Raw genomic sequence first — 26,370 nt, 5'->3', positions numbered from 1 at the left:
GAGAAAGAGGAAGCCAGACTGATGTCAGAAGGATATTTGTGCAGAACAGTTTGGTTTCACGCAGAGACAGATGCAATCTTTGCTTTGAGGAGGTTTCTGGAGAATAACAGAGAAGCTGCATTGCATCTTTCTAGCTCTAGAGAAAGTCTATTACAGGATCCAGAGAGAAGAACTGTGGTTTGGAGGAGGAAGTCTGGAGCAGCAGAGAAGAACGCTGGAGATGCTCAGGACATGGACGAGAGCTGGAGGACAGTGGTGAGATGTTCTGTAAGTGTGACAGAGGAGGTCAAGGTGGAGGTGGGACCGCACCAAAGAAGGGATAAAGGAATGAAGAGGAACTCAAGTGCAACGGTGAGGTTCCAGGGAGCAGAAGTGAATAAAGATAATCGGCAAATGAGCGGGACACAGTGAAACAGGATATGATAAAGTTCTCTTTGTGAGTGAGAAAGGGGAAAAGGATCAGGATTTAATGTCTGAGAAGCAGCTCATGCTCAGGTTTTGGAGAGAAAGATAGGAATGTCAGACTGCACTTAGCATTTTGACAGTACTGCATGAGATATGCAGTACAAGAGAACGAATAGAAGAATCTATAGAAGCTTTACAAACACTAAAATTACATTACTGGTTGTTTTTTTAAAAGCAAGTTTGAAAATAATCAAGAATTTTCTATTTTAGTCAATGTCACTTTTAAATTGAATGTAAGACATTTATCTCAACATTTTATGCATGACATAAAAACTTGTTTTATGATAGATTTACATTTTTATGGAAATAAATGTAAATTCTTAATCTATTCTTTATGTTTATAAAAGTAGAAGAAAACATATAGAAAGGTAAAGAACTGTTTAGCACTTAAGCCTTTTAGCAAGCATTAACCACGTCAATAAATGTGCAGATCCAGTTGAGAAGAACGGATTCCATGAGTGGCGTTAGCAGACACTGATTTAGAGGGTGTAGCTTACTGGCTCCAGGAACCACCAGCAGGTACAGCCCTTCCATGGAGGCAACCACCGCTTCATTGTAGAGGTTCTTCCACGGGATCTTCAGGGTCAGCCTCGCTGAAACACATACAAGTTTTAGAGCTGCCCCCTGGAGCCGACCTGTGATGATGTCACTATGACATCAGCAGGCTCATGCTCTGCAGGAACCACCTTCAGTGGATCAACACTTTTGCCCTCTGAACCCCCAGGAGCACGACTAAGGCATCTGGAGGAGACATGACGACATGAAAATGGAGCAGATCCTGTTGGACCACCTGGGTTTGGATTTCCAGGAACTACCCTTCTCTGTTTTTTACCACAAACCTTTTCTTCAAAGGTAGTGAGTATTGTTATCCTCTCCAGACCTTATTTGAAACTATAAATATTTTTTCCTCCAAAAGATCAGTGGCTAAAATAAAGACAGGTATGAATGGTAAAAACTGGTCCACACAAGTGGTTTTTCAGAAATGTTTACACTGGATGCCATTCCTGACACAACACTGTATTTTATCCAGGCTAGGAACCGGCGCAGGGAGACTCAAGGACCCACAGTGGGTGAAGCACATCGCACCCACTGGGAATCAAACCCTGGTTTCCTTTGCACCAGACATACAAGCAACCAACTGCGCCATCCAGGCACTCATTAAAAAGTTTCATCTCTGTGTTCCTTAGATCAGCGGTCCCCAACCCCGGGCCATGGACCGGTACCGGTCCGCCCATTTAGCCCATGGTATCCAGTGTGAACATCATGGGCTAAGTGGGCGTTCTCGAACGTGCGTCAAATGACGGGTGTGTATGTAGCTTGAGAGTTTGGAAAAGTGCATATAAATCCAATGCATTATTTTTTCATTTTTTTAAATGAACGCACTAATTTGTCTGTCATGAATTAGTCGCAATTAATGCAACAACTTGACAGCCCTTGTTTTAGTTTTGGTATATGAACTATGCAGGATCTACAGGTACAAAAAGTGTCTGAAGGATGTTGTTCGTTACAGTGAATGGTTCAGCGTCTGTGTTAAAGCAAGCAGACAGTTGGGTTGATGTGGGGTGTTAATAAATGCCCCTGTGTGTCTATTTCAACTCGTAGAAACAAAAGATGAGTCCTTGCTCTGACTTGGCCCTAAAACCTCAAAAGGTACACAGTTATGGAAAACATTACTCACCAATCTGACCAGCCTTCACCTTGAAGGGAATATCAAACTCGCTCTGGAACACAAACACATCAAAGCCGCTTCAGTTTTAACAAACATTAAAAAAAGTCAATGCAAGAAACAGCGCACTGTTTGAACTCTGATCTCCGGTGGATCTTCAGTGTCTGGTCTGGATGAGGAAAGAGAACAAACCTCAATGCTCTGATGAAGATCATGTTTGTTTACGTTTCAGATTCCAGTCTGAGCAGGAATTAAAGAATGGGATCTGGGCTGAACACTGTCAAAATCCCTAGTCTCAGGAGAAAAAGATGCCTGATCTGAAGGGAACCAGACCTGTCCAAAACCCAACATAACAGGTCTGACACAGGAGTGCTGAGCAGTCATGTAATGTCTGACGAGCAGGGAATGGAGGGGGTAAGGATCCAGGGGGGTTGTTTTAGAAATATCACATGATCGGGGGGGAAATTTATGTGATGGTTTGTGTGTAGAGAGGGTGAACAGGCTTTTGTTCAAGAATAAAAAAGGACTTTGTTGACCAAAAGGAAGTTCTTTATTTTGGCGTAGTACAAACCATGAACCTGGTCAAGGCTTTAGTGATGTTCAGGACTTACCAGAGCATTTTCTTTCACCTTCAGGTTCTCCAGGACAACATTTCCTGTAAAAAACAGGAGCAAAATGAGTGAGAACATCAACCCCCCCCCCCCCAGAGGTTAGACAATAAAGAGGGACTGATCATCACTGAGTATGTGCGCTCCTCTCTAAAACTGTTGACACACGACTCCAACGTGATTCTGCAGCTTTGTGGGAGAGAACAAAGGAAACAACGACCTCCAAGTCCTGCTTTTCCTCTTGCTTCTCACTTTGTTTCTGGAGTTTTTGTGATGCATTTAGAGTTTTTGCGAAAGGCAGAAGCCTTTAAACATGACACCCAGAGTGGATATTAGCAGCGTGTGCAGAAATGTTATAACCAGCGCGTTTTAATTCCCACTGAATAGACAAAGACCTAAATAAACACATTCCTTCCAGGGGACAAAACAACCTGGGAGAACACTTCAAAGTGCTAGCAAGAAACTTTAGCATCATGCACTTTTTCTGCAGGTTCTAAACAGGTGCATACTGTTTCTGCTGACAAATAACTTCACAAACTGGATGTGAAGCAATATCAGCTCAGTCTCCACATTCCAATACTAATTCCAGCTGTTCGGGTGATAACAGCCAGGTGTCCAATCAGGGAACTGAGACCAAAATGCTGAGCTTTTTCATTCAAACAGCAAATCTGTTTGGAGCTTCTTGGACCTCCTTTTAGTTCTCCTAGCTGCTGAAGCACTGCTGTTGGTGACTCGATGGTACATGTGTTCAGAGATGTATGCCAACAGGGGATTTTCCATGAGCAGCGAGAAGGCGGGGCCTAAAGTGAGGGAGGCAGTACGAAGAATGTGGGCTGACAGGTTGAACTAGGATGTTCATGCATGTAGCACATGAACACACTAACAGTTGAGCGATTGGTTTCTATTTTACTGTTAACGAACACTTCACTGTCAGTTTAGACAGATGAGTCAGGTTCTATTGCTTTGATATTCTAAGGGGAAAGTGTCTGAATCTGCAATTTTGGCGTTTGATATAAACGATCATGTCTATGGTGTCAATTCAGCGCCTAAAGTATTGGGTAAAACCGCAAATCCAAATGCATAAATTGAAAACCAAAACCCACAATTTGCAACCAAAAGCTATAACCCAAAGCACAATCATGTTTCTCAGCTACCGATTTGTTTTCTCATCATTCTGAAGTCGTCCATTTGAGTTGCGCTTTTATTTTGAAATGCTTTTTTTTGAGTCGCGCTTTTATTTTTTTGAGTTGCGCTTTTATTTTTTGCGGTTTGATTCTAAAACCTGTCGACACGTAAAATCAGCGTCACGTCAGTCAAGGGGAGGGGAGGCGGGACATCCCTGATATCCAGAAGCTCATTGGCTACCGAATGACTCAGAGTCTTATGTCAACAGACCAGTTTTGAAGTTAACAGTAAGTTTTTCATGTTTTTCAAATCTTTTACTATATTAAAAGATCAAACGTGTACTTTATGTAATCGGAGGACGCCAGCACAGTCAGATGAGCTCCACCAATAGCTGCTACTGAAAAAAGATGTTAAAAAGATGTTGCATGAAAAACTAATCGCCATTCATTATAAACAATGTTCTCCAATGTTAGCATGCTAGCTAGAACAGAAGACACCCTTCCCTTTTTACGTCACAGTTCATCTTTCCCAGTTTAGCTTGTTCTTTTCGAGCGATCATGCTGCCTTTTTTAAACAGTACACCCCTGTTCTGTGTCCTGATTGGCTGGAGATCTTGTCAATCAATCTCAGGCTGTGTCTCCTATACAGAAATGCAGAGCTCCTTCAGATCAGAAATCTGTGATCGATCAGATCTTTGTTTTCACTCTAAGATCCTGAACCTAATTTCTATGAAGGTGTGATAATTTAAACAAGAGAAAAGTGTGAAAATGTTCATGGGTGTCTGAGAAAAGTGTAGAAAGTATGTAGTGAGGAGTTTTTCTGCCATAAACGTCTGTAATCAGACACCGTGGATTTCACCCATCGTGGTTCTTTTTAGAACGTAACTCCTGCAATAAACGAGAGAACTCTGTACTGGTGAAAAGGTAACGCAGATACATGCTTAGCTGCAACAGAAGACATTGACATTTCCTTTTTCATTATTACTGGATGAGAAACAGACACGCAGGACACAGCGCAGCTGCACAAACTGAGACGTGAGGAGCTGCAGCCCTCAAAGTCTTATTTAGGATTATGACAGAAGAGGATTGAGCATTTATTGTTTTTTTTAATGTATCAGTATATTTTTCCTGAATTTTTGTCTTTGAAAATCATAGAGAGTGTTATTTGGTCATTGTTTTATTTCATAAGTAATGTTATATATTTTAATAAAAGTGTTGTGTATGAATGAAACTTTATTCATACAGCACTTTACAACTCCTTGAAGGTACCAAAGGGCTTCACAATAAAAAGAGATCTAAAATGGGAACAAAAGTTTTAAACTAAAAACTCTAGAATATTCTGTTTTAGAATATTATTTTCAACCCAGTTGTTTTCATCTACATTCCATGTTATATCATCCTCACTCCACACATCTGCTCCTGGTCCGGCCCTTCCATTGAATTTTAGAACCCAATGTGGCCCGTGAGTTAAAATAATTGCCAACCCCTGGTCGACAGTAACCAGAATAAAGAACCTTAAAAGAGGTTAAGTCTCCGTGCCTCACTGTGGGAAAGGGACAATACAATATTGTATGGCTCTTTCGAAATTACATTTAAAAATATGTGCCGTTTGTGGCTCTTTCAGCCAAAAAAGTTCCCTACCCCTGGTGTAGAGTGTTCTATCCATGTCTTTAAAAGAAATATTCTCTGTAGGACAAATATGTTCTTGTTTGTATCTTATATGCTGTTACCTGCTGTTGAATGAATGTGGAAATATTCAGTTATTCCAATCGTACAGCTGACTCCAAAGGAGTCTGTGCCTCACCAGCCATCAACTCACCGCACGTGGACGTACAAGTCAGGTGTGCACCAAGGTTATAATAGTTTCTGATTTTTCATTAGTTTTAGTTTTTATTTCGTTTTGAATTTTTGTTTTTAAATTTATTTAGTTTTAATTAGTTTTTAGAGGCAGCTTTACTAGTTTTTATTAGTTTTTATTTTTTGAAATTGATTCGTTTTAGTTTAGTTTTTATTAGTTTTAGTGTTAGTTTTAGTTTTTTCTTTTTTTTTTTTTGTAAATTAGGATATTTGTCAGGTGCATGATTCAAAATCACCAGAATAAGTATTGTATAATAAAAACTCAATCAAAGATACATTTTGAAACACTTATTCAGAGGACACAAGGACAACCATCCTTAAATCAAAATACAACAGCCGATAACAGCATTACGTTACCTGCTCTCGCTTCTTTTTCGGTGGAGGGCGGGCGACAGGCTAGCTTGTCTAGGTCCTGTTGATTTGCGTTTTTGTGTGCGCTTGTAAATGTACTTTTATATTCGTAGGGTTTTTCCCTTTGAGGAGCGTTCCACAAATTTTGTCTCCTACTTCGACTACAAGGCACTTACTTTAGTTTTCGACGCCGTTATATTCAAAAAAGTCCCAAATAGGACTCTCCCGCTTTCTCCCAACTTTTAATGCAGCCATCACGCTCATGTAAATGTCTATGACCACGCTAGCCGGCAGTGTCTGACAGACATCATGTAACGTCACAGACAACGTGATGCCGTAGGGGTCAAATACACAGTAAAACCAGCAGCGTGAAGTAAATAGATTTTATTTCAACCCAAAAGACTTATGTATTAACAAAGACGAAAACTAAGTATTTTTTGGGGTTAATATTATTTAGTTTCAGTTTGTTTTATTCACACAACAAACACTTTTAGTTAGTTTTCGTTTTTTTAAAAACTTTCGTTTTTATTTTTATTTCAGTTAACGAAAATGTTTTTTCAGTTCTAGTTTTAGTTTTTTCGTTCGTTTTCGTTAAATATAATAACCTTGGTGTGCACATACAGGTCTGGTGTGGACGTACAGATCAGGTGTGGACGTACAGATCAGGTGTGGACGTACAGGTCAGGTGTGGACGTACAGGTCAGGTGTGGGCATTCAGGTTTGGACATACAGGTCTGGTGTGGGCATTCAGGTGTGGACATACAGGTCAGGTTTGGACAAAAGTCAGGTGTGGACATAAAGGTCTGGTGTGGACATACAGGTCTGGTGTGGGCATTCAGGTCAGGTGTGGACAAAGGTCAGGTTTGGACAAAGGTCCGGTGTGGACATACAGGTCTGGTGTGGACATACAGGTCTGGTGAGGACATACAGGTCTGGTGAGGACATACAGGTCTGGTGAGGACATACAGGTCAGGTGTGGGCGTACAGGTCAGATGTGGACATACAGGTCAGGTATTGGCACACAAGTCAGGTGTGGACATACAGGTCAGGTGTGGACAAAGGTCAGGTGTGGACAAAGGTCAGGTTTGGACAAAGGTCAGGTGTGGACGTACAGGTCTGGTGTGGACATACAGGTCTGGTGTGGACGTACAGGTCTGGTGTGGACATACAGGTCTGGTGAGGACATACAGGTCTGGTGAGGACATACAGGTCAGGTGTGGACATACAAGTCAGGTGTGGACATACAGGTCAGGTTTTGGCACACAGATCAGGTGTGGGCGTACAGGTCAGATGTGGACATACAGGTCAGGTATTGGCACACAAGTCAGGTGTGGACATACAGGTCAGGTGTGGACATACAGGTCAGGTATTGGCACACAAGTCAGATATGGACATACAAGTTTGGTGTGGACGTACAGGTCAGGTGTGGACGTACAGGTCAGGTGTGGACGTACAGGTCAGGTGTGGACGTACAGGTCAGGTGTGGACATACAGGTCAGGTGTGGACATACAGGTCAGGTATTGGCACACAAGTCAGATATGGACATACAGGTTTGGTGTGGACGTACAGGTCAGGTGTGGACGTACAGGTCAGGTATTGGCACACAAGTCAGATATGGACATACAGCAGGGCTCGACATAGCCATTTGTCCGCTGGCCCGGTCCTGTTTTTCGAGCAGTACGGACCACAAGACTTTATTTTTTACTTGTCCGCTCGGGCCACTAAAATATCTAACAATTAATACATTTTTCACCTTTTACAGTAAAGTATATTTTGCGAAAACGTGTAGATTTACCTCGTCTTTATAATTCACGTTTTCTGCTAGTCCTGTGTTCAGACTTCAAGGGTTTCTATGGGAAACCTTTTATCACTCTTCTCCTCCTCTCCCGCCTGCGCGCGCTGCTGTAACTGCCGAGCACCACGCGGCACGCGCTCACTCAATTTTTTTTCCAAACTTTATTGAATGTAACAATTCAATACTAAACAATGTTAAACAGCAACAACGAAGGAACAAGCCAGTGGGTTATTATTACATTTTAGGCAGATATATTTAAACTGACACACATATCAGCGCGCCCCCTGGTGGTTTTTCACCGCGATGATCATAAATCCAACACCGTCACTGAAGAGAGACTGAAGCATCTCAGAGATGTGGAAGACATGGCAGGAATAGATAGGAATATGTTAGATGGAGTGACGGGTGGAATTAGTGCTATGGACAGCAAGATATTTAATGAATGCATTAAAGATGAAACTGTATGCACTAAGCTTTAAGCTGAATGTCAAAGAATCAAAGGCAACTCAAAATACCTGGATCTCAGACTCAAATGGAGTATAAGGTCAAACTACTTAATTTTGTTTTTCTTTACAACACTGAAAGCAGTAAGTATTTCTAGTTAGCTGAATGATCTCAGTAATTTAATTGTATTTAATTTTTCAATTATTTAATTTAATTAGGTAACTAAAGTAACTAAAAAGTAAATGTAACTTTGCAACAGTAACAAAAAGCAGAACCTTAAGGCAGTCAGGGCAAAAAAGTCAATAAAAATTCTTAACTATTGATTAGGAACAAATGTGAAATAGCAGTGATTAGAAGCAGCATGAAAACTTCTTAACTAGTGTTTCCTACTACACTGCAGTGCTCTCTTCAAAACATCTGAAACAGACAAGAGCAGATTTAAATTTGATATGCTCTATTTTTAGTCATTGAAAAGTGTATAAATAAGTGCTAGATGTCACCAGAATGCACCAAATTGCACCATATTAAAATTTTCCAGGGGGGCATGCCCCCGGACCCCCCTAAAGTTGCAAGCACCTGCGGAGCGGCGGGTCTCGCTGTGCGCGGTGTCGGGCCAGTAACTTTCAAAAATTACTGGCCCTGTGGGCCAGTGCAAATTTCTGGGCTATGTCAACCCCTGTACAGGTTTGGTGTGGACGTACAGGTCAGGTGTGGACGTACAGGTCAGGTATGGACGTACAGATCAGGTGTGGACGTACAGATCAGGTGTGGACGTACAGGTCAGGTGTGGGCATTCAGGTGTGGACATACAGGTCAGGTTTGGACAAAGGTCAGGTGTGGACATACAGTTCAGGTGTGGACATACAGGTCTGGTGTGGGCATTCAGGTCAGGTGTGGGCATTCAGGTCAGGTGTGGACAAAGGTCAGGTTTGGACAAAGGTCAGGTGTGGACAAAGGTCAGGTGTGGACAAAGGTCAGGTTTGGACAAAGGTCTGGTGTGGACATACAGGTCTGGTGTGGACATACAGATCAAGTGTGGACGTACAGGTCAAGTGTGGGCATTCAGGTCAAGTGTGGACAAAGGTCAGGTGTGGACAAAGGTCAGGTGTGGACAAAGGTCAGGTGTGGACGTACAGGTCTGGTGTGGACATACAGGTCTGGTTGGACATACAGGTCTGGTGAGGACATACAGGTCAGGTGTGGACATACAAGTCAGGTTTTGGCACACAGATCAGGTGTGGGCGTACAGGTCAGATGTGGACATACAGGTCAGGTATTGGCACACAAGTCAGGTGTGGACATACAGGTCAGGTTTTGGCACACAGATCAGGTGTGGGCGTACAGGTCAGATGTGGACATACAGGTCAGGTATTGGCACACAAGTCAGGTGTGGACATACAGGTCAGGTGTGGACGTACAGGTCAGGTGTGGACGTACAGGTCAGGTTTTGGCACACAGATCAGGTGTGGACATACAGGTCAGGTGTGGACATACAGGTCAGGTACTGGCACACAAGTCAGATATGGACATACAGGTTTAGTGTGGACGTACAGGTCAGGTGTGGACGTACAGGTCAGGTATGGACGTACAGATCAGGTGTGGACGTACAGATCAGGTGTGGACGTACAGGTCAGGTGTGGGCATTCAGGTGTGGACATACAGGTCAGGTTTGGACAAAGGTCAGGTGTGGACATACAGTTCAGGTGTGGACATACAGGTCTGGTGTGGGCATTCAGGTCAGGTGTGGGCATTCAGGTCAGGTTTGGACAAAGGTCAGGTGTGGACATACAGGTCTGGTGTGGACATACAGGTCTGGTGTGGACATACAGGTCTGGTGTGGACATACAGATCAGGTGTGGACGTACAGGTCAAGTGTGGGCATTCAGGTCAAGTTTGGACAAAGGTCAGGTGTGGACAAAGGTCAGGTTTGGACAAAGGTCAGGTGTGGACGTACAGGTCTGGTGTGGACATACAGGTCTGGTGTGGACATACAAGTCAGGTTTTGGCACACAGATCAGGTGTGGGCGTACAGGTCAGATGTGGACATACAGGTCAGGTATTGGCACACAAGTCAGGTGTGGACATACAGGTCAGGTGTGGACGTACAGGTCAGGTGTGGACGTACAGGTCAGGTGTGGACGTACAGGTCAGGTGTGGACGTACAGGTCAGGTTTTGGCACACAGATCAGGTGTGGACATACAGGTCTGGTGTGGACATACAGGTCAGGTACTGGCACACAAGTCAGATATGGACATACAGGTTTGGTGTGGACGTACAGGTCAGGTGTGGACGTACAGGTCAGGTGTGGACGTACAGGTCAGGTGTGGACATACAGGTCAGGTGTGGACATACAGGTCAGGTGTGGACGTACAGGTCTGGTGTGGACGTACAGGTCTGGTGTGGACGTACAGGTCAGGTGTGGACGTACAGGTCTGGTGTGGACATACAGATAACCCCAGGCCAGATAACTAACCACAGAGCAGGCCACAGCCCTTATTGGAGCAGCGTGGCTGCGCGTGCTTTGTGCTGATAAGGCGCAGGCGCACTTTCCCTGCATCACATCTCTGAGCGTGTGACGTGTAATCCAAACACCGTGTTTACCCGCCTGACCTGCACGCGGACACGAACCCTCTCTCAGTTCCTCTTGGACCCCCACCCTGCTGGACATGTCCCGCCGCCTCCAGCGGTCAGAATGACAGCCATCACTTCCGGGGCTCCACGCTGGACTGAGACCTTTTCTAAACCCCTTCAGGAAAACAACGTGACATTCGGTGACACTTCCCCGTGTTACGACGTGGTCAACAGTCTCACCAGAACCCCCCCCCCAATGTTAACTGACGATGACAATAATGCCGAACATAGCGGCAGACTCGAACCATCAACCTCTTTGCTGTCAAACATCAGTAACTCCTCTTCGTTTGGAGCAGCGGAGGAGAACTTAAAACTGCCGCTTTTAATTTCTCAACGGAGTCCGCTCCGTGTTTGTGCGTCTGCTAGCTGCAAGCTAGCGGCGGAGCTCACCTCCCCAGATCCCGATCTTCAGCTGGGACTTGTCCAGGTTCTCCACATAGTCCCCGATGAACCTGTTCAGCGTGTCGCTGACCAGGGCCTCGAAGACCATGGCTGCTGCTGGCTGCCGGACGGCTCGCACGGACGGACGCTCTGACCGTGTGCAGGAAAGGAAGGCTCCGCGACGGCGGCACTGACCCGTCCCGGTCGGCTAGCAGTGCGTGTGACTGATAGCAGCTCCGTCAGGTGAGCCACATATGCGGAGGGAGTGTCTGATCTACTACATGACGACACCCATTCCAGGGAATTGGACCAGCATCTTCCGTCAGCCTCTCAGCGGCAGTGACGTGTTTCCGCCACTTGCAGCAGTGTTGTGCCCCAGACCTCGGGGTGGATTACTTCTGGTGGGGCTTTGGCTCTGCGTTGGTCCGGAAGAAGGAGAGAAGCACCTTCTGTGTCAGCAGCTGCACCAGCTGTTGCACCTGCTGACACACCGTGAGGAGCACCTGCCCTCACCTGCCTTCACCCGCTCCGACCGTGCATCTGACAGCGTCAGCGGGTGTGCACAAATTCAGATTAGGATTAACAGGAGATAGAAAGAAAGAAAGAAAGAAAGAAAGAAAGAAAGAAAGAAAGAAAGAAAGAAAGAAAGAAAGAAAGAAAGAAAGAAAGAAAGAAAGAAAGAAAGAAAGAACTGGCGGGGGTCCCGAGTAATGGGGTCATCATCATCAAGTCAAGGAAGATCTCAGATGGCCATCTCTTTTTGTAAACCATGATATGAGTTACAAACAAAAGCATCTAATAGACTAACTGAATGTCATATTTTCGGTGCTTAAAATGATTTTCTTTTTTCCGTATTTCCATTGAAAGTAGTAGTTATCCAACTTCCAGTTAACTTTTTGCCAACAAAGAAAGTAACCCACAAAGTTCAGAAGATTGGTATCATTTTGTCAGGAGGACATGTTGGGAACATGAAAAATGTGGTATTTTATTTATCTGATTACATTTTTTTTGTCTTTTGAGATCCAGGATGAGTTCATGGGGAAGGTAGACAAATACGCTCAAAGATTAACGGTACTTTTTGATTCTATGATTAACGGTACTTTTTGATTCTATGGGTGGAACTACTCATCTGAGTTTACAGGCCATTCTATGCAAGGTACTCTAGAGATACTTTAATTTAACTGCTGACGCTTCCTTATATTTCTGTATAATACAAAATAGTTTTTGTTTGACTTCCCTTTTTTTCTTCACTTCCGTATCTCTGGTCTTTTGGGAATTTTAGACAATTTCAATGTGAGCACTTAGTTTTAATTGTTTATGTTGTTTCCGGAATTTAAACTACTAAATTTGTGTTTAAAACCTGCATTATGTGATTTTGTTTTCTATAGGTATTATTCAAATTGGGACACTAAAGACAATTTTATTACTGCAGGCTTCCAGCATTAATGTGACCAGAGACATGGTTTTTTGAGGTCTGGTTGTTTACTGGAGGGGGGGGGGGGGGATGTCTTCACATCACCTCGTAAACTAACCTTATTTGTTTTTCATCAGGCTAATCTCTCCTGATTCTAACAGTCTGGACACACCTGATCCAGATTAGAACCAAACGATCTGGAAAACAAGTAGGACTGCCACCATCCATGTCTGGATATAGACTGTGACTAATTAGCTGCAATTACATGGACTAAATAATCAGAATAAACGCCATATCAGAATAAAAATGTGTCATGTAAACTCACCGTTCTGAATACTCTGCCCCGGTCAGACTCATGTCAGATCAGGTTTTGTGTGTTTTGTTCCTGTACTCAGTTTGTGTTTTTTGAGTCTTTGTCCTTGGCTTTTAAGGTTTTTAGGCATTTTTGAGGGGTTTCCCTTTGATGCCATTACATGATGGTCCTTTGCAAACTCTTTGTGTGCTCAGGCCGTAAATATCGATTTAGTTTCATTGAATAAAACGAAGACAGTATCCATAACATTCAAATTCGGGAGATCAGTATTCATTCAAAAATGTGTTTATTTTATTTATTTGTTTATTTAACAGGGCATCCGGCGTAAAAATTGCCAAAATAACCATGCGAATCATCCACAACACTTTAGACATACCGGATCGGTCGAGGCCCGGGTTAACAACGACCGCCACCGATGCTGTTAACCTACAGGGTGTCGGTGGAAATTTGACTACTGTTGGTCGAAGAAAGAGGGGAGGCAGAAGGGTCCGTTGCCAGAGAGAGAAGGGAAAAGGCAGGAACATAGGTTTGAGAATAGGGACTCTTAACGTTGGCACAATGACAGGGAAAGGCAGAGAGCTTGCAGACATGATGGAGAGAAGGAAGGTAGATGTACTGTGTGTGCAGGAGACAAGGTGGAAGGGCAGCAAGGCACGTAGTATTGGAGGAGGATACAAACTTTTCTATCATGGTGTTGATAGGAAGAGAAACGGGGTAGGAGTGATTCTGAAGGGGGAGTTTGTAAACAGTGTTCTAGAGGTGAAAAGAGTCTCAGACAGGATGATGAGCCTAAAGTTAGAAATTGAAGGGGTGATGGTGAATGTAGTCAGTGGGTATGCGCCACAGGTTGGCTGTGAGTTAGAAGTGAAGGAGAGATTCTGGAGTGTGTTGGATGAGGTCATAGAGAGTTTTCCCAGAGGAGAGAGAGTTGTTATTGGAGCAGACTTTAATGGGCATGTTGGTGAGGGCAACAGAGGTGATGAGGAGGTGATGGGCAGGTTTGGTGTGAAGGAAAGGAATCTGGAGGGACAGATGGTGGTGGACTTTGCGAAGAGGATGGAAATGGCTGTAGTCAACACTTACTTCCAGAAGAGAGAGGAACATAGAGTGACATACAGAAGTGGAGGTAGGAGTACTCAGGTGGACTACATCCTATGTAGACGAGGTCATTTGAGAGAGGTTAATGACTGCAAAGTGGTGGTAGGAGAGAGTGTAGCCAGACAGCACCGCATGGTGGTGTGTAAGATGACTCTGGAGGTCAGGAAGAAGAAGATAGGGAAAACAGAAAAGAAGACCAAGTGGTGGAAGCTACAGAATGAAGAAACTTGTGAGGAATTTAGGCAGAAGTTGAGGCAGGTCCTGGGTGGTCAGGATGAACTTCCAGATGACTGGGAAACTACAGCAGAAACTATCAGGGAAACAGGTAGGAAGGTGTTAGGTGTGTCATCTGGAAAGAGGAAAGACGGTAAAGAGACTTGGTGGTGGAATGAGGAAGTACAGGAATGCGTCCAGAGGAAGAGGTTGGCTAAAAGGAAGTGGGATGTAGAAAGGACTGAGGAAGGTAGACAGGAGTACAAGGAAGCGCAGCGTAGAGTGAAGAGAGAGGTGGCAAAGGCCAAACAGAAAGCTTACGATGAGCTTTATGACAGGTTAGACACAAAGGAAGGAGAGAAGGACTTGTACAGGCTAGCCAGACAGAGAGACAGAGATGGGAAGGACGTGCAACAGATAAGGGTGATTAAGGACAGAGATGGAAAGGTGCTAACAACCCAAGAGAGTGTACAGAAAAGATGGAAGGAGTATTTTGAGGAGCTGATGAACGAGGAAAATGACAGGGAAAGAAGGGAGGAAGATGTGGTTGTTGTGGAGCAGGAAGTAGCAGAGATTGGAAAGGATGAGGTTAGGAAGGCTCTGAAAAGGATGAAGAGCGGAAAGGCCGTTGGTCCTGATGACGTACCTGTGGAGGTATGGAAGTGCTTAGGAGAGACAGCAGTGGAATTTCTAACAAGGTTGTTCAATAGGATTTTAGAGAGTGAGAAGATGCCCGAGGAATGGAGGAGAAGCGTTCTGGTCCCAATCTTTAAAAACAAGGGTGACATGCAGAACTGCAGCAACTATAGAGGAATAAAGTTGATGAGCCACACAATGAAGCTGTGGGAAAGAGTAGTGGAAGCCAGGCTTAGGAAGAAGGTGGAGATTTGTGAGCAGCAGTATGGTTTCATGCCCCGTAAGAGCACCACTGATGCCATTTTTGCTTTGAGAATGTTGATGGAAAAGTACAGAGAAGGTCAGAAGGAGCTGCATTGTGTGTTCGTAGATTTAGAGAAGGCGTATGACAGGGTGCCGAGGGAGGAGCTGTGGTACTGTATGAGGTCGTCTGGAGTGGCAGAGAAGTATGTCAGAGTAGTTCAGGACATGTATGAGAGAAGTATGACGGTGGTGAGATGTGCTGTAGGTCAGACAGAGGAGTTCAAGGTGGAGGTGGGACTACACCAAGGATCAGCTTTGAGTCCTTTTTTGTTTGCTATGCTGATGGACAGGCTGACAGACGAGGTAAGACAGGAATCTCCCTGGACAATGATGTTTGCGGATGACATTGTAATTTGCAGTGAGAGTAGAGAGCAGGTGGAGGAACAGCTAGAGAGGTGGAGGTTTGCTCTGGAAAGAAGAGGTATGAAGGTCAGTCGTAGTAAGACAGAATACATGTGTCTGAACGAGAGGGATCAAGGTAGAAGCGTTAGGTTACAGGGGACTGAGGTGAAGAAGGTGCAGGAGTTTAAGTACTTGGGGTCAACAGTTCAGTGTGATGGGGATTGTGGAAAAGAGGTGAAGAGGCGAGTGCAGGCAGGTTGGAGCGGTTGGAGGAAAGTGTCAGGAGTGTTGTGTGACAGAAGAGTGCCAGCAAGACTCAAAGGAAAGGTGTACAAGACAGTGGTAAGACCAGCTCTGCTCTATGGGTTAGAGACGGTAGCAGTGAGACAGAGACAAGAGGCTGAGATGGAGGTAGCGGAGATGAAGATGTTGAGGTTCTCCTTAGGAGTGACCAGGTTAGACAGGATAAGGAACGAGTACATCAGAGGGACGGCTCACGTTGCCTGTGTTAGCGACAAAGTCAGAGAAGCCAGACTGAGATGGTTTGGACATGTTCAGAGGAGGGATAGTGGATATATTGGTAGAAGGATGTTGGAGATGGAGCTGCCTGGCAGGAGGGCAAGAGGACGGCCAAAGAGGAGATATATGGATGTCTTAACAGAGGACATGAAGTTTGCTAACGTTAGGGTAGAAGATGTTCATGATAGAGTGAGGTGGAAAAGGATGATTCGCTGTGGCGACCCCTGATGGGAAAAGCCGAAAGAGAAAGAAGAAGATTTAACAGGGGCAGTGCACATTAAAGGCATGGCTGCAATGTGCCAGAATGAGCCCAAAGGCTATTTTTCATCTGTAGTCCCCGTTAAAATCGTCAACCTAAAAAGTGCGAAGCATGAATTAAATACATTAATAGAAAATATACATGTACAATAAACAATCATTTAAAATACATAAAACATGCACACAGTGAGAAACACAAAAACAAATACAAAAGACACACTTCTTTTCTTTCCTTCTTTAATCTTTTTAACTTGCAGATTCCTGCTGGGGCCATGGGGTTGCTGGAGCCTGCCAGGTAGAGGTGGAGTTCAGCCCGGACAGTTCTCCAATTTGTCCAGGGCTTTGACTGTATAATACAACTGGATAGAGTAACCCCTCCCTCTTACATTACAAATAGGAAGTACCCACTGGCTCCAAGGAGCCCAAATCCTGTTGACTTCTATAGAGAAATAAACAGCTAGTACTAAGTCATTCTATTGGTCAGAATAACCATTCTTGATCTGTTACCTTTTTAACACGTTCTTGTTCTTCCTTCTCTTTCGGCTTCTCCCATCAGGGGTCGCCACAGCGAAACAACCTCTCTTTTGAGGATGAGTCGCATGGTTAACTTGGCAATGTTTTACGCCGGATGCCCTTCCTGACGCAACCCTCACAATTTATCCGGGCTTGGGACTGGCACAGAAGCAGAGAAGGGAATAGTTTTAACACGTTCTTGTTAATCCTCATAATTTATATGGTGTTTTTTTTCTGCAGTTCAAATTATTGAAGTTATAAACCGGCCAACCAGATGCCTCAATAAAAGTAGCCCCAACTCAAACATTCAAATCGTTTGAGAGATTCTCAACTCAGACTGTCTTGGACCAATCACTCCTTACTGAATACGTCTAGCTCTAACATGGTGGTGTTCATATTGCAAAAAAAATGGCGACTAAATTGACATTTTTTTGGAGCCATAAATCAGCCATTCTTTATGTTGCTTGGTCCAGTCTTTCAGTCAATGGTCCAGGGACACAAAAAGACACAAACCCACACACACTCCTTTTCTAAAAGATAATGGTTACAATTGGTAAAAGCTAACAAAAAACGTTATTTAGTTAAGACTGATTTGAAACCACATGTTTGAAAAAAAACATCCATGTAAGAAATTCCAGTTTATGTTTAGATTGTACATATTGAAAGCTTTCATTTCACCTGCAGAGGTCGATTTATTAACTTTAACGTCCAACATCCACTGCATTCTCAGAACTGCAGATGAGGGAACTAGTGGAGGGCATCAGAGACTGCTGTGGTTTCCTGTTGATCATGTGACCATGAAGAAGGGCTTGTTCTCTGATGATCAAGGCCTGTGCTGCTGCAGCTGCACACCTTTGTGTTTTGAGAACCAAATGAAGCCTTTAGAGACCGAAACACTTTCTCAGGTCACGCACACAGCAGTGCATGCCAGAGACTCTGATGTGGGTACATAAAACCGTGGCTCTGACTCCTGCCTCACTTCACTGCTGATGAAGCTCCACCAAATTCTTCAGTGGATTTTTCATGAGTGTCCTCTAAAGGCTGCAGTTTTCCATGTAGCTGCTGCACCTTTTTATGCCACATTTAACTGTTCCTCAACTTCCTGTAGATATTCCTAGATGCAGAACTCTGTGAACAACCTGCTTGTTTAGTGATGACGTTTCTTGACCTGCCCTGCTTATGAATGGCACAGATGACTGTCTTCTGACTGTCTGCAGTCTTCCCTGTGGTTGTGTAGCTTCTGTCTCAGATGGAGACTATTTGAAGCCTTACAGTTGTTTTGAGTTAATTATCTGATTACGGTGTGATTCCAGTTTTTGAGACTGATGAATTTTTTATTACCTCAAAGCCACAGTTGCCAAAACCAGATGTAACAAAGACTTGAAGTATTGTTATTCTCAATGTAATGACTTACCAAAAAATGCATCTTCAACTTTTTGAAAAAACTGACCAAAATGATGATGTGATTGTGTCTGATGTGAACACTGTTAACTGTGCGAATTCAAAAACATTTTTTTAAATGAAACAGAGTTCTTGAACTGATTCTGGAGAAATCATGTTTCTGTTTTTGTTCATACCGGACTCAAGGAGGTCGTCTCCATGTGTAGCTGCTGTTGGTTAGCCTAACGGTGTCATGTGACTTCTGTCCTCTGTTGAACTCCGTCACCGTGAATCCTTCTGCCCTTCAGTCCCCTGGAAGACCTGCAGATGTGCTTTCTGTTCTTTGATCCCAGCTTTCACGTCGACCTCTTGAACTCAAGTCTTCATGTTCGTTGAGTTGGTTTAGCTGTGAGCTGCTCTCCTCCTGCGGTTTCCATACTCTGCTCTTGATTTGATTTGATTTGATTTATTTATTTCAAGCATTGTAGTCAAAGCAATAAAGAATTTACACATATTTATCAAACTCATTACAGAAATGATGAAATGCATGGATTAAAAAGACAGAAAACAAAACAAAAACGTCACTTAAATCATATATGCTTAATTAAATACAGTGATCATTAACTGAGGTATAAGTAGAGTTTGATTTATTGCTTGAAAAGAAGTGGGAAGAAGCAAGCTTATATAATCCCACCCCTACTGAGTTCATTCATTTGATAGTTTAACAGTGTTTTTAAATCTGTTTCTGATCAGATAGATTCTCTTCAAGTAACAAAATCCAGTGCCTAGAAATGATTGATGATCTTCAGAAAACATTCATTCATGATTTCAGTAAACAGTAACGGTGCCACTCTGTTCTACTCTGAATCATTCATTTTTCAATGTTCTTGCCTGACAGGAAGCGCGTGAGCGAACGGCCAGAAAACACTTTCATTCTGCTTGTTTGATGCTGATTGCTGTAATCCGCTGCCATATTATTGCTGCGCCGCCTGCAGCTGCAGCCATGCCGGCTCTCGTTTACGCTGAGTGCAGCTGTGATGTCACGAGCGTGCTGCTCTTTGGAGAAGAGGCGCCATGTCTGCAGGTGGAGGACGAGATGGATAGAGTCCTTGGAGGCAGCAGATTGACAGTAATAAAAAAAAGGTGGAGGATGAAGTCAATGTAATGATGTTTAATAAACAGGACAGAGCCCACCTTTACTGAGCTCTAATGAACCTTCCATCATAACAACCATCTGACATCCATGTACTTCTCCATATGGACACACCGCCTCTAGAATGAAAGATATGTTGTGGTGCTTCATGTTGATAAACACCTTTAATTTAGACCTTTGTGCCTTCATCATAAGTCAGTTTGCTTCATGGTTGATTTTCAGAAACACGCAGATGACCTTTTTTGTGTTGATGACAAGGTTACATGATAAACGGGAACTGGAAAGTGTTTTTGTTGGGTTTTCAGCCAGAAATCCTCATGCGAAATCGTCTTTTTTAAAGTTTCCAAGATTTGTGGGTTTCATGATTTCCCTACTGACTTCGCCTTCCATGACTTTCCTACTTTAAGTTCTTTTATCGAATGTGCTAAGTTTTTGTGACTGATACATTTTTATTACCTCAAAGCCACACAGTTGCCAAAACCAGATAAAACAAATAAAGATTCTCAGCAGGTAATCCGCCTGACGCCACTCACCGGTGTCCGTCAGGTCTGTGGCCTGTCGTGGTTCTAGCCTTCTGCTTTGAAGTTGCCCTGAGGGTCAGTAGCAGTTACTAATGACCCGTTTCTGAGCAGTTGCGGCTTCCTGACAGCCGTGTTCTTGGCTGTGTCACAGCTCTTGCCAGGAATGATTTACACAGTCAAACATTCAGTAAAACAGGTCTCCTCTGGCAACGTCATCACAGTTCATCCTTAAACACCGAAAAAAAATGAAAGGCATGCAAGACAGCTTTGTGACAGCTGAAAACTGTCTCACACTTGATCTGGACTGATGAAGATGCTACATCTTCATTTGGTTAGACAATGAAAAAATGGATGTGGTATGTTGGTTTACTGTATAATGTCATGGTCGGACTACTAGGGAGACCCAGATGCTGGAACCCGGAAGAAACTCAGGAGCCGAGGTATAGTCAGGAGGTTTAATCAGAAAAGGGGTGAAGGTCGTGGATCCAGAGAACGGCTGGGAGCAAGGTGGAGCTCCGAGAACGGTGTAAGCAGTTTGGACGATGGGGAGCGCCGAGGTCGGCGTAGACAGTCTGCGTCGAGGTGGAACGCTGAGGACAGCGCAGACAGTCAGCGGTGAGGACGGCGATAACCGCTTGGCATGAGTGGAGACACCGAGGACGGTGAAACAGGAACGGGGCGAGGAACCAGCGTGTCCAGTGGAGAGATGACCTGAAGGCATGAGACAAAGGGTGAGTACACGGCTTGGATTTTCTAGAGCAAAGTTACTTTGACTAGAGGCCAGACGTAAGCACCGGAGTGAGATTAACGGACTGGCGCTGGATACTGGTGTGGATCCCCTTAAGAAGGTCTGCAGGATGATGAAGTGATGAAGGGCAGCTGGTTCCAATCAGAGAGCAGGGAGGAGGAGGCAGCTGACGGAGGCACCGTGACAGTATAAGCTTTTAAACAGTGCAGGAAGGTCAAGTGACTGTCCACAAACTGGACTCCACATGTCCACCCCTTTCGGTCTTGGGTTTGTTGGATTGTTCGGCTTCATTCACACTTGTGGTGAACCACGTCTGGGTTCTCTTGGCCAAACAGAGACCCATTTTCGGTTGAATCAGGCTTTGTGTTAGTTCACCTGAGTTCAAGTGAGCCTCATGCCTACATTGACATGAGGTGCAGGAAAAACAAGAATTTATGAGAAATGTAATCAAATAAGTATTTTAACCCTCTGTAATTTTGCAAGTTCACCCACTTATAAAGATGAAGAGGTCTGACATTTTCATCTTAGGTGCATGTCCAATGAGAGAGACATCGTCTAAAAAAACATGCTTAAAAAAAAAGGATTTGTATGCTACTGCGGCAAATAAGTATTTGAACACCTGAGAAAATCAATGGTAATATTTGGTACTGCATGCTTTGTTTTTGATTCCACAGGTCAAACGTTTCCTGTAGTTTTTCACCAGGTTTGCATCCACTGCAGGAGGGATTTTGGCCCAGGCCTCCACAGAGATCTATCGGTACTTTAGATCCGTCAGATTCCTTGCCTGTCGCTGAGAAACATGGAGTTTGAGCTCCCTCCAAAGATTTTCTATTGGGTTGAGGTCTGGAGACTGGCCAGGCCACTCCAGAACCTCGAGATGCTTCTTACAGAGCCAATCATTGGTTATCCTGGCTGTGTGCTTTAGGTCAGTCATGAGGGAAGACCCAGCCATGACCCATCTATAATGCTTTAACCCTTGTGTGGTGTTCATATTGTTGTTACTCAGCCAGTGTTCGTGGGTCTGGTGGACCCGTTGCATGTTGTGGTTTTTAATGCCTCACAATCAAACACTTTGATGTTATAATACTCGACAGATGTTTACCTCATCCAATTACAATCAGTATATTTGGTTAATATTTGCCCTTTACCTTTTTTAGATCACATTCATAACTCATTATTTAAAACGTGATGAAGAAAATCAATTAAAATCAAGATATGAGTGGAAACAAATTTGAAGCAAGTTGCTGCAAGTGAAGCAAGGGTTTTCAAAACTACTGACTTTTATTTATTTGAACACAGAAACTGAACCCATTCAGCTGCACAACACAAGCTGAACACATAGAGTAAACCTATTAGTCAAGACAACACATCAGCCCCATTGAACACATGGCCTTCTAGCCACTAGCCTGTACAACACATGGTCCTGGCTGCTGACGGCCTGGTCCTGTGGCTGGGTGCTGATGGCTTCGTTTTGGAACTGGCTGATGCTCAATCTAAATGGTAAATTGCGTGTACTTATATAGCACCTTTCTTCCAACAAGGACAAAGCGCTTTACAGTCACAGACCCATTCACCCAGTCACACACACATTCACTCACACATTTACATACTGGTGGCCGCTCCACTGCCAAACACAGGCGCCTGTCTACCACCAGAGGCAAGGTGGGGTTCAGTGTCTTGCCCAAGGACACTTCGACTCATGGGCGTGAAAGGCGGGAATTGAACCTGCAATCTTACGATCATGGGCCGACCGCCCTGCGGCTGCTCCACGGCCGCCCCAATCTAATCATCTTCTTCAGAGTCACTGTCAGACTCTGAATTTTCAGAAATGTGATCCTCTAATTCTGAAACCTCCTCTTCTGAATCGTCTCCCTCTACATCATCATCAAAAACGTCTCTCTCTTCTAAAATCAATTCCAGGGCCCTCTGCGCAGAAAGTCTTTTGGCCATTTTGATCAGTTGTGATAAGAAACCACACTGGCAAAGCTATATTTAACGTGTCCGGCCTCCAATTTGTAGCAGATAAAGAGCGAGATAATAAAGATTCCCGCAAGAGAGTCAAATGGTCAAATGTGCGGGAGAACGAGAGCAAACAGAGTTGATTCTTGAATTATTTTAACAATGTTGCAACCTTGCGCGGGAACCGCAGGTGCAGAAACAGAACTCACATTTACAGTGAAACTTTCTCTCTCTGCCACTCTCTCTCTCTCTTTCTCACTGGTCACACACACACACACACACACACACACACACACACACACACACACACACACACCCACACACACACAGCAGGCCCAGACAGGTGGAGGACAGAGTGTAGGTACATAAAACATCAATTTCCACACTTCTATTAGCCCCGGGTCCAGTGGACCCGAACATCTTATATGTAATAGAAATGTGTTGGAGGGGGTATACGGTGTGTGGTCATTAAAATGTATTCTGATATCTGTTCTTCACAGAAAATGAGCCAAGGCCAGTGAGTCTGAGTTTGAAAAATTAATTAATTGTATCATTTTTCTTTTGATAAAAAATGAAAACGGGTCCCACAGACCCGAACACCACATAAGGGTTAACTGGGGAAGGAAGATGTTCCCAAAATCTCCCAATACCTGGTCCCAGTCATCCTCTCCTTAATACAGTGCAGTCGTCCCATCCCATGTGCAGAAATACATCCCCATAGCATGATGCTACCACCACCATGCTTCATAGGTAGGGATGGTGTTCTTGGGATTGTATTTATTGTTCTTTCTCCGAACACGGCAAGTGGAATTCAGACCAAAACGTTTTATTTTGGTGTGATCTGACCACATGACTTTCTGCCGTGACTCCTCTGGATCATCCACACAGTCAATGGTAAACTTTATACGGGCCAGAATATGTACTGGTTTAAACAGAGGAACCTTCCATGCCATGCATAATTTCAAACCATGATGTCATAGTGGATTACCAACGGTAACCTTGGAAACGGTGGTCCTAGTTCTTTTCAGGTCATCGACCAGCTCGATAAATTTTAGGAGTTCAAATACTTATTTGAAGCAGTATTTTGCTGCAAATACATAAAAGTGATTTCCAGATAACATCAAAGTGGTCATGCACCTAAGATGAAAATGTCAGAGCCCTCCATGATTTCTATGTGGGAGGGGGTTCAAATACATTTGTCTAACTGTTATATCAAAAATGTAACTTTGAAGTGTTACATCTGCATGCATGATCAAATGTTCTGTAATTAAGCAGAAAACTAAACTTCCTGTTTCTTCTGCATGGATAGGGAGATGTTTTAGTCCTCAACCCTTGGGCCGGGCCACGGACCAAAAAAAATAAAAAATAAATTGGAAAGTTTCTTTGGGGAGAAAAGAGTCGTGAGAAAACAGATAAAGGGTCTTCAACTTGACAGAAAAACAAACATACAAAACCAGGAGTTTTCCTCCACAAACTGATTTGAGACAGTTATTCTCACATAGCAGAAGCCGCTCCGCTTCAGCTGATATGCGGCGACTGATTCTTGAATGTTTCACATATGTAGATAACGTTGCAGATGTGGCATGAGGAAAATAAATGGAGACACACAAAGGCAGGAGATGGGGGGACCAGAGATAACAATTTTTGTTACAAGATTCTAAAAACACATTTCAAAACAAAGAAGGATTCAAATAAAAAAATTATACAACCAATGAAGGGGGAATAGAACAAAAGAAAATCCTGTAGGAGCGGGTCCCAACAGTTCCCTGAGCTCCTGTCAACGACCCAGAAACAATTTCAAAATTACAACACAAGAAGACTCACACACACACTCATTAGACACAGATCGGCTACACAAACGTGGGTTAGCCGGCAAGTCTGGTGCTGCCGATCCCCTTTTCTCAGCAGACTGTGGTGCCGAATCCGGGCGTGAACATCCCAATCAGTCCTTCTTACGCCTCCTTTGACTGTAGCAGCCGGGGAGTATGAAGTGACATTTACGCCACCACATTGCAAACAAAACTTTCTAAGTAACAAATGAAAATATTAAATATTTGCCCTAAAAAATATTTTTGCATTTGCGACACAAATGTTTTCGCATGCGTTGTGTCTCAGCTCGCTTTCTCCTCATCTTTGATTTTATATTCATAAGTTTCAGTTTAGCGTGACTTACCTGCCATTGAACAGCTTGCTGATTGGTTGACATGTGTCAACCGTAGGCTTGCGGGCCAACGTTGGAAGAACCAGCATGATTGGCAAATATAGACCACAATGCATTGTGTCAGAACTATATAAAAAAGAAAAAAAATTTGAAAGTAAAAAAAAATAGAAATTTTTAAAACAAAGAAAAAGAAATTGAAAGCAAAAATGTAATGTTTCCTTTGAAACTTAGAAAGTTGCTTTTGCAATGTGGTGGCATTAATATCACTTCATGGGGGGGCACCCCAGAAGAACCCCAGATCTTCTGTAGTCAAAAGGTACACACAGTTCAATTTGTAAGGAAAATCAATCTAAGTAAAGCAGCAGCTGTTCAGCAAACTGAGTGGCAGAAAGTCCTTGGCGATGGAAGACTAGCCTTAGCCATAATAAAGGATGGCTTAAAGGCAAGTGCAGGACGTGTCCATCGTCGACTTACCAGACAGTCTGTTCATCACCGGAGAGGGACGAGATCATCTGCAGGGGCTATAATTACGCTCAGTTCTATGCCTGCAGTTATGTGGAGCTAAAAATAGTATAGAGTCATGATGCAGACGAATAAACTCCTTTAGACATGTTACCACCAACTTTACTACCAATTGACCCAACTAAAAGAATAATTGTCCAAATTTGTTTCTCCTCTTCACGTAACACAAATCGCCATATATATATACGTTCACTTTTTCAGAAGAATGTTGTGTCCATTCCCTATGTAGTTCCTTACTAGAATAATCTAGTTTACCAATTAGAGTAGAAAAACATCTGGAATCTGTCAGCAAGATATCTGTTAACAAATAAAGTGAAAAAAATCTCCTTTAAATTAATCCATTAATTCTATACATATAGATATATATTTGCTAAAATGCAAATTAAACATTGATGTAACCTGCTCTTTCTTGAATCAGGATTTATGTAAAAACAAAATATGAAAAATATTTTTGCTCTCAAAGATGTCCTGAACCAGGGTTGAGTTCTCAGTGTTATAATGACATTCAAGGAAAGAAATCACTGCTACCACTGCAAAAGCTTCCCAGACTTTAAAGTTCATGCAGAGAAGAGGATCTCTCACATGATGAGGCTGTGCCATGCCCTTTGACCCCTAGACTGCTTACTTTCGGCACCACCAAACTGGTGGGGGGTGGACCCCTTCTTCCAATGGCAGATGGAAGGATTTTTGACTGTGAATTTTTAAAGAAATGTTCATAATAGAAGCGTGTCTTCAGCTTTGGGTTCAGAAGTGAAGCTGTAGTTACTGAAGCTGCAGGAGCGCCTCATTCACAGCATCCTTTGACACCATGTCCATCACCAGATTTACAGCCCTCCAGCCACTTCTGTCACCGACTACAACTGGGCGTGATTTCTCTGGCCCACATCCGGGGCGCGGCCGTGGAGCAGCGGCATGACCCATGATCACAAGATTGCAGGTTTGTTGGTGGGGTCTTGCACGCCCATGTGTTCTTGGGCAAGACACTGAACCCCA

The 26,370-nt window shown here is 43.6% G+C and overlaps 1 protein-coding gene and 1 long non-coding RNA gene across 8 annotated transcripts in view; both read right to left on the bottom strand.

Moving 5' to 3' along the window:
- The window catches only part of vps13c (vacuolar protein sorting 13 homolog C), a 78,815-nt gene extending 67,162 nt beyond the window's left edge, over positions 1-11,653 (bottom strand). For 4 of the 6 annotated variants that reach the window (XM_023952069.1, XM_023952070.1, XM_023952074.1 and 1 more), the window contains exons 1-4: positions 11,334-11,652; positions 2,743-2,786; positions 2,144-2,186; positions 963-1,058 (exon numbers count right to left, since the gene is read on the bottom strand). In XM_023952069.1, coding sequence (XP_023807837.1) covers positions 963-1,058; positions 2,144-2,186; positions 2,743-2,786; positions 11,334-11,433 — 283 coding nt within the window. In that variant the 5' untranslated portion in view covers positions 11,434-11,652. Of the gene's footprint in view, positions 1-962; positions 1,059-2,143; positions 2,187-2,742; positions 2,787-11,333 lie in introns of all 6 variants that reach the window. The other 2 variants (XM_023952089.1, XM_023952097.1) reach the window with 1 other exon arrangement.
- An 8,775-nt stretch (positions 11,654-20,428) lies between these two features.
- Positions 20,429-26,347, bottom strand: LOC110013409. Of its 2 annotated transcripts, XR_002872704.1 has the most exons (3): positions 25,330-26,347; positions 20,782-21,133; positions 20,429-20,698 (listed from the first exon to the last, which is right to left on the bottom strand). It is a non-coding gene; the product is annotated as an uncharacterized LOC110013409 (long non-coding RNA). The 2 variants fall into 2 exon arrangements; XR_002288537.1 differs by lacking the exon at positions 25,330-26,347 and having other exon boundaries at positions 20,782-21,773.
- Between the last annotated feature and the right edge of the window lie 23 nt (positions 26,348-26,370).

This window comes from Oryzias latipes, chromosome 3, assembly GCF_002234675.1.
Source record: "Oryzias latipes chromosome 3, ASM223467v1".
Taxonomy (NCBI): Eukaryota; Metazoa; Chordata; class Actinopteri; order Beloniformes; family Adrianichthyidae; genus Oryzias; species Oryzias latipes.
This window is presented reverse-complemented; position numbering and strand designations above follow the sequence as displayed.